The 12,366-nt window shown below is 33.9% G+C and overlaps 1 protein-coding gene across 1 annotated transcript; it reads left to right on the top strand.

Annotated features, from left to right (window-relative positions):
- Positions 1-5,936: 5,936 nt before the first annotated feature.
- Positions 5,937-8,442, top strand: LOC136204231 (uncharacterized). The gene is made up of 5 exons (XM_065995440.1): positions 5,937-6,094; positions 6,202-6,286; positions 7,778-7,888; positions 8,003-8,104; positions 8,211-8,442. Exons 1-5 carry the CDS (start codon positions 6,003-6,005, stop codon positions 8,253-8,255), a joined length of 435 nt encoding a protein of 144 aa, XP_065851512.1. The 5' UTR covers positions 5,937-6,002; the 3' UTR covers positions 8,256-8,442.
- Positions 8,443-12,366: the final 3,924 nt, after the last annotated feature.

Here is a 12,366-nt window from a genome sequence, read left to right on the forward strand (position 1 = left end):
GTTCATCACGAGTGCCAAAATCAAGTTCTTGATGCTGCTAACATTGGTCAAGATTTGCTTGCATTAGTCCAGAACCCTAAGAGTCAGACTCAAGATCTTCAAGAACTCATAGCTCTTGTACAAAACTCAAAGGGCAATAGGAAATTCGGATCGAACGGACAAAGGTGCACCCACTACGGCTTCAAGAATCACACTGTAGATAGTTGTTACAAGAAGCACGGGTATCCACCGGGTTACAAATTCAAGAACAGAACTAATAGAGCAAATCTTGTCAACACGGAAGATCAAACAGAGAACGATGCGAGTGGAATCTTAGGAGCAGCTCCGGCTAATGAAGCAATTCAACTCTCAAATGAACAAGTTCAACAGCTGTTGAAGCTTCTTCCATCATCCAGTAACACATCGCACATTAACTGTGCCACCGCGTCTATTTGCCCTGTGACCAATGTCACTGAAGGTATGTCACACACATCTATAATTGCAAGAACACAGAAAATCTCTTGGATAGTTGATACAGGGGCAAGTTGCCACATATCAAGTATTAAAGAGATGTTCTCTGAACTAAGACCAGTGAATAATTGGAAGGTTCTTTTGCCTAACAAAACTGAAATATATGCATCACACATAGGAACAAGGGTAAATTTCAAATAAAACCCCTGTGGTTTCACTAATTTTCAGATAAAGGACTGTGGTTTACTTTTTGTCAAAACAAGGATTGAGGTTTCAAACTTGGATTAATGCTATTAAAATCATCTTTCACGACCTGAAAATGAAAATTTTCAAGAATTAAAGTTGTTCAATGTCATATTTTATATGGAACTACATTTTCGATTTTCGAAAATCATATTTTTTGGAACTTTCTCTCTCTAAACATTAACTTTCTCTCTCTCTTTACCAAACATCATCTAAACAATCTCAAAATAAAAAATTTGAAGAATTAAAGTTGCTTAGAATAATAGTAGCTCTTAAAATATGTCATTTTTCAAGTCGTCAAATGTGATTTTAATAGTATCAATCGAAAAAGTCCTTATTTTGTTAAAGTTGAAAACTTCAATCCTCGTTTTGACAAAAAGTAAACCACAGTCCTTTATCTAAAAATTAGTGAAACCACAGGGGTTTTATTTGAACTTTACCCTAGGAACAATTAGATTCACTGAAGATTTCATACTACATGATGCTCTTTTGGTTCCTAATTTTGCTTATAACCTTATTTCGGTTTCTAGGCTAACTAATACCTTGAATTGTGAAGTTAAATTCACTAATAATGACTGTCTTATACAACATACACAGACGAGGAAGATGATTGGTTTAGCTAAGTCCAATGATGGGCTTTATCAATTACACAGACCATGCTTGAATGCTGATGTTCTCTTTAATAAGCATGTTATAAATAATGTGAATGCTGTGAACAATGATTCTGTTAATCAATTTTATGATGGTTCTTTGAATAGTCTCGATAATAATAGTAATGCTTTGATGTGGCATAATCGTCTTTGACATATAGGGCAATCTAGTTTTGCTCATATTAATAAACACATTGGCAGTTTGAGCATTGGTAACCTTGTATGTGATGTATGTCATCTTGCTAGACAAAAGAAGCCTGCATTTCCTGTTAGTAAGTCCAGGACCAGAAATTGCTTTGATATGGTTCATATGGACATATGGGGTCCTACCAGCACTAGTATTAATGGAAATAAATATTTCCTCACTGCGGTAGATGATTATTCTAGGCATACTTGGGTTTTCTTTGTTCAAGTCAAGTCTGTTATATCTATATTGGTTCAACGCTTTATATCCATGGTAGAGACTCAGTTTAACAAGACCGTTAAAATCATTAGAACTGACAATGGCCCCGAATTTAAGCTTGCTAGTTTTTATGCTGACAAAGGCATTATGCATCAAACCAGTTGCGTTGAGACTCCTCAACAAAATGGCCTTGTAGAAAGGAAACACCAGCACATTCTGAACATAGCCAGAGCGCTACAGTTTCAGAGTAAATTGCCCATTTCTTATTGGACTTATTTTGTATCTCATGCAGTGTTCATAATCAATAGGCTACCCTCCAAAGTCATTGACTTTGCTTCACCCTATGAGCTGCTCAATAATAAAATGCCTGATTACAATGATCTAAAGTCATTTGGATGCCTTTGTTTTACTTCCACTTTGCATAGAGATAGGAAGAAGTTTGATGTCAGGGTCGAAAAATGCATGTTTTTAGGATACCATTCAGGCACCAAAGGTTATAGAGTTCTCAACCTAGATTCCCACAAGGTTTCTGTTACTAGAAATGTCATTTTCTATGAAAATGTCTTTCCCTACCTAGAATTGACTAACAGAGATACTGATAGTTATATCGTTCCTGTTTCTCAAGAGACTCTCAACAGGGACATTGAGGTTCCTCACACAGATGTCTCCTCTGATCCTAGAATTAGGAGGTCAAACAAAACTGTTAAGCAGCCTGAATATTTAAGAGATTACCACTGTGCTATAGCTCAAGGTCACTCCACAACGCCTATTGAGAGTAGTGTGTACCATCCATTGTCGAAAGTCATATCATATGAAAATCTTTCTCAATCACAAAAGAACTATTCTGTAGCTCTTATGATTGATCAGGAACCTAAAACCTATAAGCAAGCCGTCATTCATCCCGAATGGCAGCAGGCTATGCAGGAAGAACTAAACGCCCTAAGTAACAATAAGACTTGGGTGATTTGCTCCAAACCTAATGATAAAAAGGAGGTGGATTGTAAGTGGACTTTTAAAATAAAAAGAATGAGTGATGGGACTACATATAGGTATAAAGCCAGATTAGTTGCCAAGGGTTTCACTCAGCAAGAAGGGGTTGATTTTCTTGATACCTTCTCCCTTGTTGCTAAGTTAACCACCGTGAGAGTTCTGGTTGCTTGTGCTGTTGTCAAAGGGTGGCACTTAGAGCAACTTGACGTTAACAATGCGTTTTTGCACGGGGATCTTGAGGAGGAAATTTATATGAAATTACCCCCTGGTGTAAATACTGATGTCCCCAATCCTAGTTGTAGGCTGACTAGGTTTTTATACGGGCTTAAATAAGCCAGCAGGCAATGGAACATAAAACTTGCTGCTGCCCTTCAATCTGTTGGTTTTAATAAATCTTTAGCTGACCCTTCGCTTTTTATTAGAAAGAAAAATAACAAATTCATTGCTATCACTGTCTATGTTTATGATTTAATCCTTGCCAGTGACAATCAAGATGACATAAGGGAGGTGAAAGCGTTTTTAGATAGAGAATTCACCATTAAAGACCTAGGAAAGCTCAAATATATCTTAGGAATTGAGGTATCTAGGACTTCTAATGGGATACATTTGTGTCAAAGAAAGTATGTCCTTGACATGCTTGCTGAATTTGGATTCTTAGAATGTAAACCATGTTCAACACCTATGTCTATGAGCAAGATTGATTATTCTAATTCATTTGTTCTAGAGGACATCACCTTGTACAGGAGGTTAGTAGGCAAACTACTATATCTCACCAACACCAGGCCTGACCTCAGTTATGCTGTCCAACAACTTTCCCAAAATCTGGATAAACCTACCGAATTACACCTTGCTGCAGCACATAGAGTACTTAGATACTTAAAAGGCAATCCCGCCCAAGGTATCATGCTTTACGCCAACTCTGATATACATATCAAGGCATATACTGATTCCGACTGGGCTAACTGTACGGAAACCAGGAGATCGATTACGGGTTTTTGCACGTTCATAGGTCAGTCTCTTATATCCTGGAAATCCAAAAAGCAACAAACGATTAGTAAGTCCTCTTCGGAAGCCGAATACAAGGCCATGTCCCTCACTTGTGGTGAAGTCCAATGGCTCCAATACTTATTAAATGACCTACATATGATAGAGTCGCATCCTCCCACACTGTACTGTGATAATATATCTGTTATCCACATCGCTAAAAACAGCGTGTTTCATGAGAGAACAAAACACATTGAATTAGATTGTCACTATGTCAGACAACAAGTTCAAGCTGGGAAGATTCACTTACTTCCAGTCAGATCTAATGAACAACTAGCTGATTTTTTTACAAAACCCCTTCACACACCTGCTTTCAAATTTCAATTACAAAGATTAGGGGTTATGAATGTTCATCTTCCAGCTTGAGGGGGGATGTTAACCTACATGATTTATTATATAGTCTTGTGATATTTTATAGCTATATGTTTACTCTATAATTCTGTTTTCAATCTGTTGTAACTAACCCATATTCTGTTAATTAGTATAGTGGCAGTATTGCAATAATGATTTGTTCACAACCCACTTGTGATGTAAGGGTTGTTAGTTTAAATAGGAGTCATTAGAATTAGTTTTGTATTCATTTTACTCTTCTCTTTTCTTTGTATTCGAAGTATCAGATGAAGAACTTAATAGTCTTCATCTTCTTCTTCTTCTTCTTCCCGTAACCTTTCTTCAAGATCAATAAACAATACATGAACTATTCTCTTTCACATGTTTGTTAAGATCCATCAATTCAAGCAAAGATTTATCTTCATAATCACAAGAATTAAAAAAAGTAGAATATTTCTCATTGTGATAAGGAATGCTAAAATTGACTTTCCGAAAAACGGTATTTAAAAAATACAAATTCATTTTAAAAAAAGGCACGTGCAAAAAGAAAGACAATTGTGCAACATAATATAACCTCCATTTATGATATTTTACATAATTTTTTCATAACTTTTTTTATATATCGTGACTTCTAATAGCTCCATAAAAGTTATAATACACCGACATTTTTGTAATTTTTTTATAAGTATTTTCAATTTTTATCTTTTATAAAGCGTTTAAAATTTTAAATTAAATATCTTGAAACTTTTAATATTTATAAAAAGTGTTACAAAATAGGAATATAACACGTACTCCCTCTACACGAACATTTTAAATAATTTTTTCAAATTATATCAGTCATTTACCATCCTATTACTTTGTATTACGGATGGATTTGTTTTCAAGTTTAACATTTACCTTTGACAAATTTTCGTATGCAATATTTAACTCATTTAGATGAAAAATTAACTGATTTGCTAATTCGTGTTGTCACATGGTACAATTTGTAACACGTGTGTCAATTATTTTAATTTTATATATATTAATAGACTTAGTATGTGGATAAATAAATAAATAAAGGTTTAATTCCTCATTTATCCACCTATTAAATATAAATATAGATGAAAAAATTTAAACAATATAAGGTATCAAAAATTAATAAATCATTTAAGGTTGTAAAAAATGCTAGGCGCTAGTCGGGCGGACAGGACCCTCGAGGATTAATCGGAGATTTGTCGGAGATTAATCAGATTTGTATTTTTGTATTTTTTATTTATTAATCAATAAATTATTATATAAATTTAATTAAAATATGTATTATACTATGTAAAAACAATAATATAAAATTATTTAATATAAAAAGCACGTATATTTGTAACATATATCTTTAAAAGTGTATAAACATCAACATTTCAACAATAAATATCATTGAAACAACTTAAAAGTGAATTATAATAAAGAAAAAACATAAATTCACAATTAAAAATGCTTTTATTCATTGTCGTTTAGACGGTACTTAGATGGTCTAGGCGGTGTCGAGTAAGCCTAGGCGGAGCCCAAGCGGCTGAAAATCTTCTAGAAGTCAATAAAACGTCTAGAGGGACTAATTGTAGAAAATCGGGACATATTCTTGATTTTGAGTGCCTCGGCGGGATCTAAACAGTTCAGGCGGCCTTCGTTTCGAACAGTGAATTATTTTGTACAAAATGAATTAAATGGCATATATATGAAAATATCTTTAAAATAAATATTGCCAAATAAAGAAATAACCAGTTCAAGTGGTTGGGTTGGGTTTGTAGAAATTAAACCGAATAAAAACATTTTCTTTGAAAAATATATAAAAACAAATAAGCTATGTTCAGAGCCTCCTGCTCAAGATACAGATAGGGGAAGAAATAAGCAGAGCTGTGGATATGGTGTCCACATCTTTCCTTCTACCCATCAATGGAAATCTCCTTCTCTCTTCTCAAATCCCTCATCTGCACTCTTCTTCTACTATCATCAAGTGAGTTTACCTTCTCAATTATCTTCTTTTCTTTTGCTCCAATTTCTAATTCTATTTCTAGGTCGTGGAAATTTTGTGCTTCTTGAGAAATTTGGTTTCAATCTTAGGTGGGGATTCAGAAGGGATGATGACAGAAGCCAAGTTAACAGAAGAACCAAGAGCCAAGCTTTTAAAGTCTTGGCAAATCCTAATGTATGCATCAATTCAAGGCTTCATGTGTAATGCCAATATGTCTGGTTTGGTTATAATCAAAGGTTTTTCTAGGTATGTCTGTTGATTTAGTCCTTGAGTACCCCTGGGATGGGAGTACAAAATCTCAGTATTTTCAGATATTGGATATGATATAGCTTCAACTTGTTGTAGTGATGCATAATTGATTGAGTCAATTTTTATATCCAGTTATGATTGTGCAATTTTATGTTTCTTTTCACCTTATCTTTGTTCTTGGTTGTTGATTTGATGTCTCGATGATAAACTTCCCCAAATCTAAAATGACAAAAGCAATATCAAACCTTTTTTGAAGTGCCTTGAAGTCTGTTACAGCTGCAGGGTGCAGATATTGGTTGTTATCCGGATTGTTCTCTTAATCTTGGACATGTTTATATGTCCAGTGTTATGAAATTAGATATCTGATGGTGCTATATTTTCTGTACTTCGTTGAACTTGAAGTTTCAACCTAGTGTGTAGTGATAGATATGAGAGATAGATTACTGAGGAAGAGTAAAATTGGACCTTGGATTTGTGGATGAAAGATATTTTAGAGTCTTTCGAGTTTTTGTCAATATTTGATTTAGTTAAGAGGACAGGTTTCGATAAGAGCTCTCCCCTTTGAGTGATGCTTCTTGGTTGCCATTTCCCAGTTACTGTAATAGAATTTGAGTTCTATCCACCTATATTCCATAAGATGCTTTTAGTACTATAATTGCATTGGGAAGGAATGACAGATTCCACATTAACATCTGGATGATGAGAAGTCACCTGATTGCATATTTTAGGGCACAAAGTAATCTTTACTCAGATGTTTCACCAATGCATATGTCTAGATTTTATGTATGTATCAAGGCAAGCATTGATCTTGATACAGACATACAGGGGATCCTAAAATGCACATGTTCACAAGTGAGTCAGTCAGACAAATAATTTTATACTTCCGGTTGATCTTTTCCGATCTCTTGTCGGGGATAAGTGAAGATAAATCAAAACATCAAGTAATCTATAGTTACAAATAACTTTCTTTCCTCGATGCGGCGAGCATATTTTAGCTTTAAAATGCAATATTGCATTTGACACAGCTGTGCTTCTAGCAGCTTTTTGTTGGTTAAAAGTATGTGATTGAGGATACCAAGAACATCGTCATTTTAGCAGCAAAAACTGGTGGTTCACTTCATTGTCTCAATTTATACTGATCATTTGTATCATGCTAAATTGTGTATTATGTTACTCGAACTTTATTGTATGTTGTCTTGATGGGTTTCACTAACTGGTTTTAATATTCATTCTTCTGTTTTTCCTTTCTGATACATGTTCTTTCCTTATCATTTCAGTTAGTTTCAAGTTTAAAAAGATTAATCATATCTCACTCCTTGAATTAAATGTAAAATGTGGCATCTTTTATCTGACACGGTTCATAATTAATGAAATAGATACTTTCTTGCCTTTTTTTTTCCCTTGAGTATAATGTAGGTGCCAGCGAAAGGAAGTTCAGGAAAAGAGGTGATCATGGTTGATCCTGTAGAAGCTAAGAGATTAGCTGCCAAACAGATGCAAGAAATTAAAGCTAAGGAAAACTTTAAGGTGAATGAAATTTTCATATCCTATATGATTTATCACTCCTCTTTTTCCCTGAATTGGTTGATTGTTTCTCATAAAATAGAAATGCAGCTATTTATAATAATGTTTTCATGTTAGAGACGACGCCAAATTGAGGCAATTAACGGAGCATGGGCAATGATTGGTCTCACAGCAGCCTTGGTGATTGAAGGTCGAACCGGGAAAAACATAATAAATCAGGTAAAATCACGAGTGTTTCACCTCTTAATTCATAAGACAAGATAGGAACATTTGCAGATGATAACTATATGTGTATTTAACATGAACAAGTTGTTTGTTTTCTCAGTTGGCTGGATACTGGTCTGCCATTGTCCATATTTTTGTGCAGTAGAGGAGGAAGTCTGAATATCAATTTGTGGATTTGCATATTCTTTTTCTGATATATTCTGTCAAATTTTATCTATATGTAACTTCTTCCGGCTCATTTTTATTGAGTTCTCAAAATGTGATAGTAATATTCTCCATTCAAACTATTATTTACATCTACTCAGTAATTTAAATTCATCTGTTCATGATAATTTTTTCTTTTTCTTTTTTGCTATAATTTTTTGTTGAAAATTGATAGATCCCTTCATGTTAAAGAAGATTTATTGATTTATTTATTCCATGTATAATTTGGTTGTGATCCCCATTTTTCAACAGGAAAACCATGATCTTCATGATTCAGGAACTAGCATTAGGAGAACAATGGCTGATAATTCATATTTCAAAACTTGCAAGTGTTTGATTTTCAGCAAACAAGGCTTTTGATAAATATATTGGATTAAAGTACTATTTGCCCCAATGACCTATTCAAAATGTTCATATTTGCTTTCGGACCTGTTATTTGGTACATAAGACGATGAACTATCAAAACTTGTCAAATCTCAACCGGTAATATACCATCCATACTTGAGATTTCACCAATTTTGATAGGTCATGAGGTACCAAATGACCAAAAGTCCAATTTTGATAGGTCATGAGGTACCAAATGACCAAAAGGAAAAAACGATCATTTTGGATAATGCTTTGGATAAATAAAGGAGCAAATAATGATTTATAAATTACTATGCACTGGTTGAGAATTTACCAATTGCCTAACATAATTTGGTTTAATACAACAGGTGCAGCAGGGGCTTTTGTGGGTGACCAAATAATTCCATAGACTCCTAAACTTTTTAGTGTCCCAATTTTTTTAAACTTGTTTAAAGTAAGCTATTAGCATCCTGAACTTATTTAAAGTGGTTTATTAGCCTTTGAAATTGTTAAAGTAACCTATTGCTCTTCTGAACTTGTTTAAAATGATAAGCGCTTCAAATTTTCTAAATTTCTTACTTACTAATGTCACAGAGGTTAACCATGTTACTGATGAGATATTTTCAAAATTCAGGAAATCATTCGGATTATTTAGCCAAATAGAGAGACATTAATTCATACAATTTAACCAAATATAGACATTAAGTCACAATTTATTTATTTTTATTTTTTTGTTTCCGGTACATTTTGATGTATTTTTGTAGCCAACTTTTTACCATCATGTGAAGTTTGGTTTGTTGGAGGCTTGTTAATATGTAATCTAGAATCAAGGGCATGAAGTAATACACATTATAAATAAGGATTTTGTTTTTTTTCAACAAGTTTGGTTTGATTGTTTTTTTCCCCGAAATGGTCGTGTATAACCTTTTCAATAAAGTTTGGAAATTTTATTTGTGCTAATTGTTTTCGTGAGAGGAAGAACGGAAAACGGGCAGCTTCAAATCCTTAGTAATATCATGAAATGAAATGGATTGGGGCTTTGGTTTGTTTGATCCAAAATGAGTATATGGTACATCCTTAATTTATCATTACATTCACAAATTTGACAAATATGTTTTTCCTTTTTATCTAATATTTTTTTGGTTTAATTTCAAATAAAACCCATTAATTTCAAAAAAAAAAAAATTGTAGACCGGTGTACATGGTTTTTTTTGTTACAAAATAAACTATTTGTTTGGCATCGTTAGCCATTTTAGATTGATTTTGCTGATAACAACTTTAAAATGAAAATTTTCATGATTTAAATAATATTTTAAGCAATTTTAATTCTTCATTTGAGGTCATTTAGGTGTTGTTTTTTAAGAGAGAAAGTTAATATTTAGAGAGAGAACTCCAAAAATGATGATTTTGAAAATAAAAAATGTAGTTTCATATTAATATGATTCTTGAAAATTTTCATTCTAATGTCGTTATCGGCCAAATTTGACCAAGTCAAACCAAAATGGCTAACAATGACAACCACATATTTGTTTTGTAACAAAAAAAAAACCACAGGGTACCGATCTGTAAAAATATGAAACCTCATAAATTATATTTGAAATGAGCCCTATTTTTTTCTCAAGAATTTGGTAGTTGGTAGTTAAAAGGAGAACTATTAAAAAATAGACTAGTAAAACAATATGTGAAAAAGATAAAAGAATCTCTAGTTTAACTAGAGTACTGAGAACTCCAAGAATCTTTTAGTTTGACTCTTAAATAAAAATTTGAAAAGAGAGAGTTAAAAATCAGCTCCAATAGTTTCTTAGTGGCTTCTCAAATCACTAAGAGTCTCTCTATTCTAGGGGTTGCAACGGTACAGGCACTCCGATCCTAATATTTATGGGACAGTTTCGAAGAATCCCCATTAAATGATTCGGGGATTTTTTTCATCCCCATCACCTCCCCATGCGGATCCTCACGGGTAAAGAGAATCCTCATACCCAATAAAATAATATTAATTTTTATATATATAGAAATTTAATTGTCACATTATAAAACAGTAACCATTATACGAAAGCGCTGCTAATGAATTTCGGTTACTTTATTTAGTTTGTAAATAAAACAAGGGTTAGAAATTAGAATAGCTCTGATATTCTTACTTTAACTGATTCATAGCCACAAATTCCCACATTTAGCCTATTACAAAGACAAAAATGCCCTTGAGTCAAATTCCTAAATCCTCTCAAATCTTCAAATCCTTTCAAATTCTAAACTCAAATCCGGACAAAAAGTATGGATCGGGGGAGGGGCGACAAAGGAAATGGATTAATGGTACGTAATTTCGACTCGAACAGTTGCTTTTTTACGGTTTTTCGATTGAAATTGATGTTTTTTAATTTCCAGAATCGCGGGCTTGGGGCGTGTGGGTATCACGCCTCTACCCGTAGAGGGGCATATGAGTATGGGTATCACTCGAGAGCTTTCGTGCACAGTTGGACCAAATGACGACAGCCGAGGTAAAATAATATTTTATAACTTGCAACAATTTACTTAAATAAATATCATTTCTTATTAACATGTTATTATATATGTTTTGCAAGTGATGTGGTTGCCTTATGGCCCAGTCGCCGATGATGATCAGCTTCAAGTGTCCTACGCCAGGTGGATACGGTGTAGAGATATTGTTGAGCCATATATGCCTGACCGAGTACTTCGTCAGCTCGGTTATGTTCAGACTATCCCTGCTGAGCGTATTAGACCTGATACTGCATTTCGGCCATGGAAGTCTGTATCGTACAGCCTCGCGCATTCCGAAGTGACAGTTGATGATACTTGGCGGAGATTTCCATCTACTCATGGCGTTGATCGGAGGAGATTCCATGCAGTTGGAGCCGATCCTGGTGCTTGTGTTTCCGGGTACATGGAGTGGTACAGACGATATTCACATCCTCGTCTGCTTCGTGCCCCTCAGGATGCGTCGATCCACCATTCTCGCTCCAACAGCGAATATGTAGGTTTTTTTATTATTTTCTATTTATTATTGTTTTACCTATGTTTGTTTTCTAATATTTAATTTTGTGCAGTGGGTTAGCCGTTTGGCAGGCGTTAGATCCTTAGGATTTAGCCTATTATTACTTACTTATTTAGTACACCTTTACTAAAGTGTAAAACTGATGTCGTTCTCTAGTTCCTAGGAATAGAAGACTGAGCCCTCAGGGGGAAAAAAGCTCTATTCAATGCCGGTCTCCTCCTGTATGTACTCGTGCTGCGTGTCACCGAGAACCTCTCATAGCAGGAGTAAGAGTCTAAAATGTTACAGATGGTACGGGGTTGCGACACCTGATAAAAGCCTTTATTTTCGAATAAAAAGCATAAGAATCCAATTTCTTATCAGTAAGAATCCAAATTCTGCCTAATAATAGAAAGAAGAGATTTTTTGCTAATAAAAGATTATAAAGGTTCAGGGAAATTGCATAGTTTTACTTCTAAAATACATCTAATTAAAGTCAAGAAAATGCAACATCAAAAGTTTATTCTAACTCACTCCTGCCCGATGAGCATGCTCCACCAGTTAAGACTGATCTGGAGCAGATTATAGAGGAATGGAACCGGACGAATTGACTTATTGTAATTTAGTAGAACTTATTATTTTTAACACATTTTAATACATATTATTATTTAATTATAATGTTAATTATTATATTTCAAATTATAATATTAATAATTAA

The sequence above is a fragment of the Euphorbia lathyris genome, chromosome 8 (assembly GCF_963576675.1).
Source record: "Euphorbia lathyris chromosome 8, ddEupLath1.1, whole genome shotgun sequence".
In the NCBI taxonomy this organism is placed as follows: domain Eukaryota; kingdom Viridiplantae; phylum Streptophyta; class Magnoliopsida; order Malpighiales; family Euphorbiaceae; genus Euphorbia; species Euphorbia lathyris.

Coding starts and splice junctions, on each gene's coding strand:
- LOC136204231 (XM_065995440.1), top strand. CDS start 6,003: ATGGTGTCCACATCTTTCCTTCTACCCATCAATGGAAATCTCCTTCTC. Junction 6,095..6,201: donor TCTTCTTCTACTATCATCAA/GTGAGTTTACCT, acceptor TTTCAATCTTAG/GTGGGGATTCAGAAGGGATG. Junction 7,889..8,002: donor AAGCTAAGGAAAACTTTAAG/GTGAATGAAATT, acceptor TTTTCATGTTAG/AGACGACGCCAAATTGAGGC.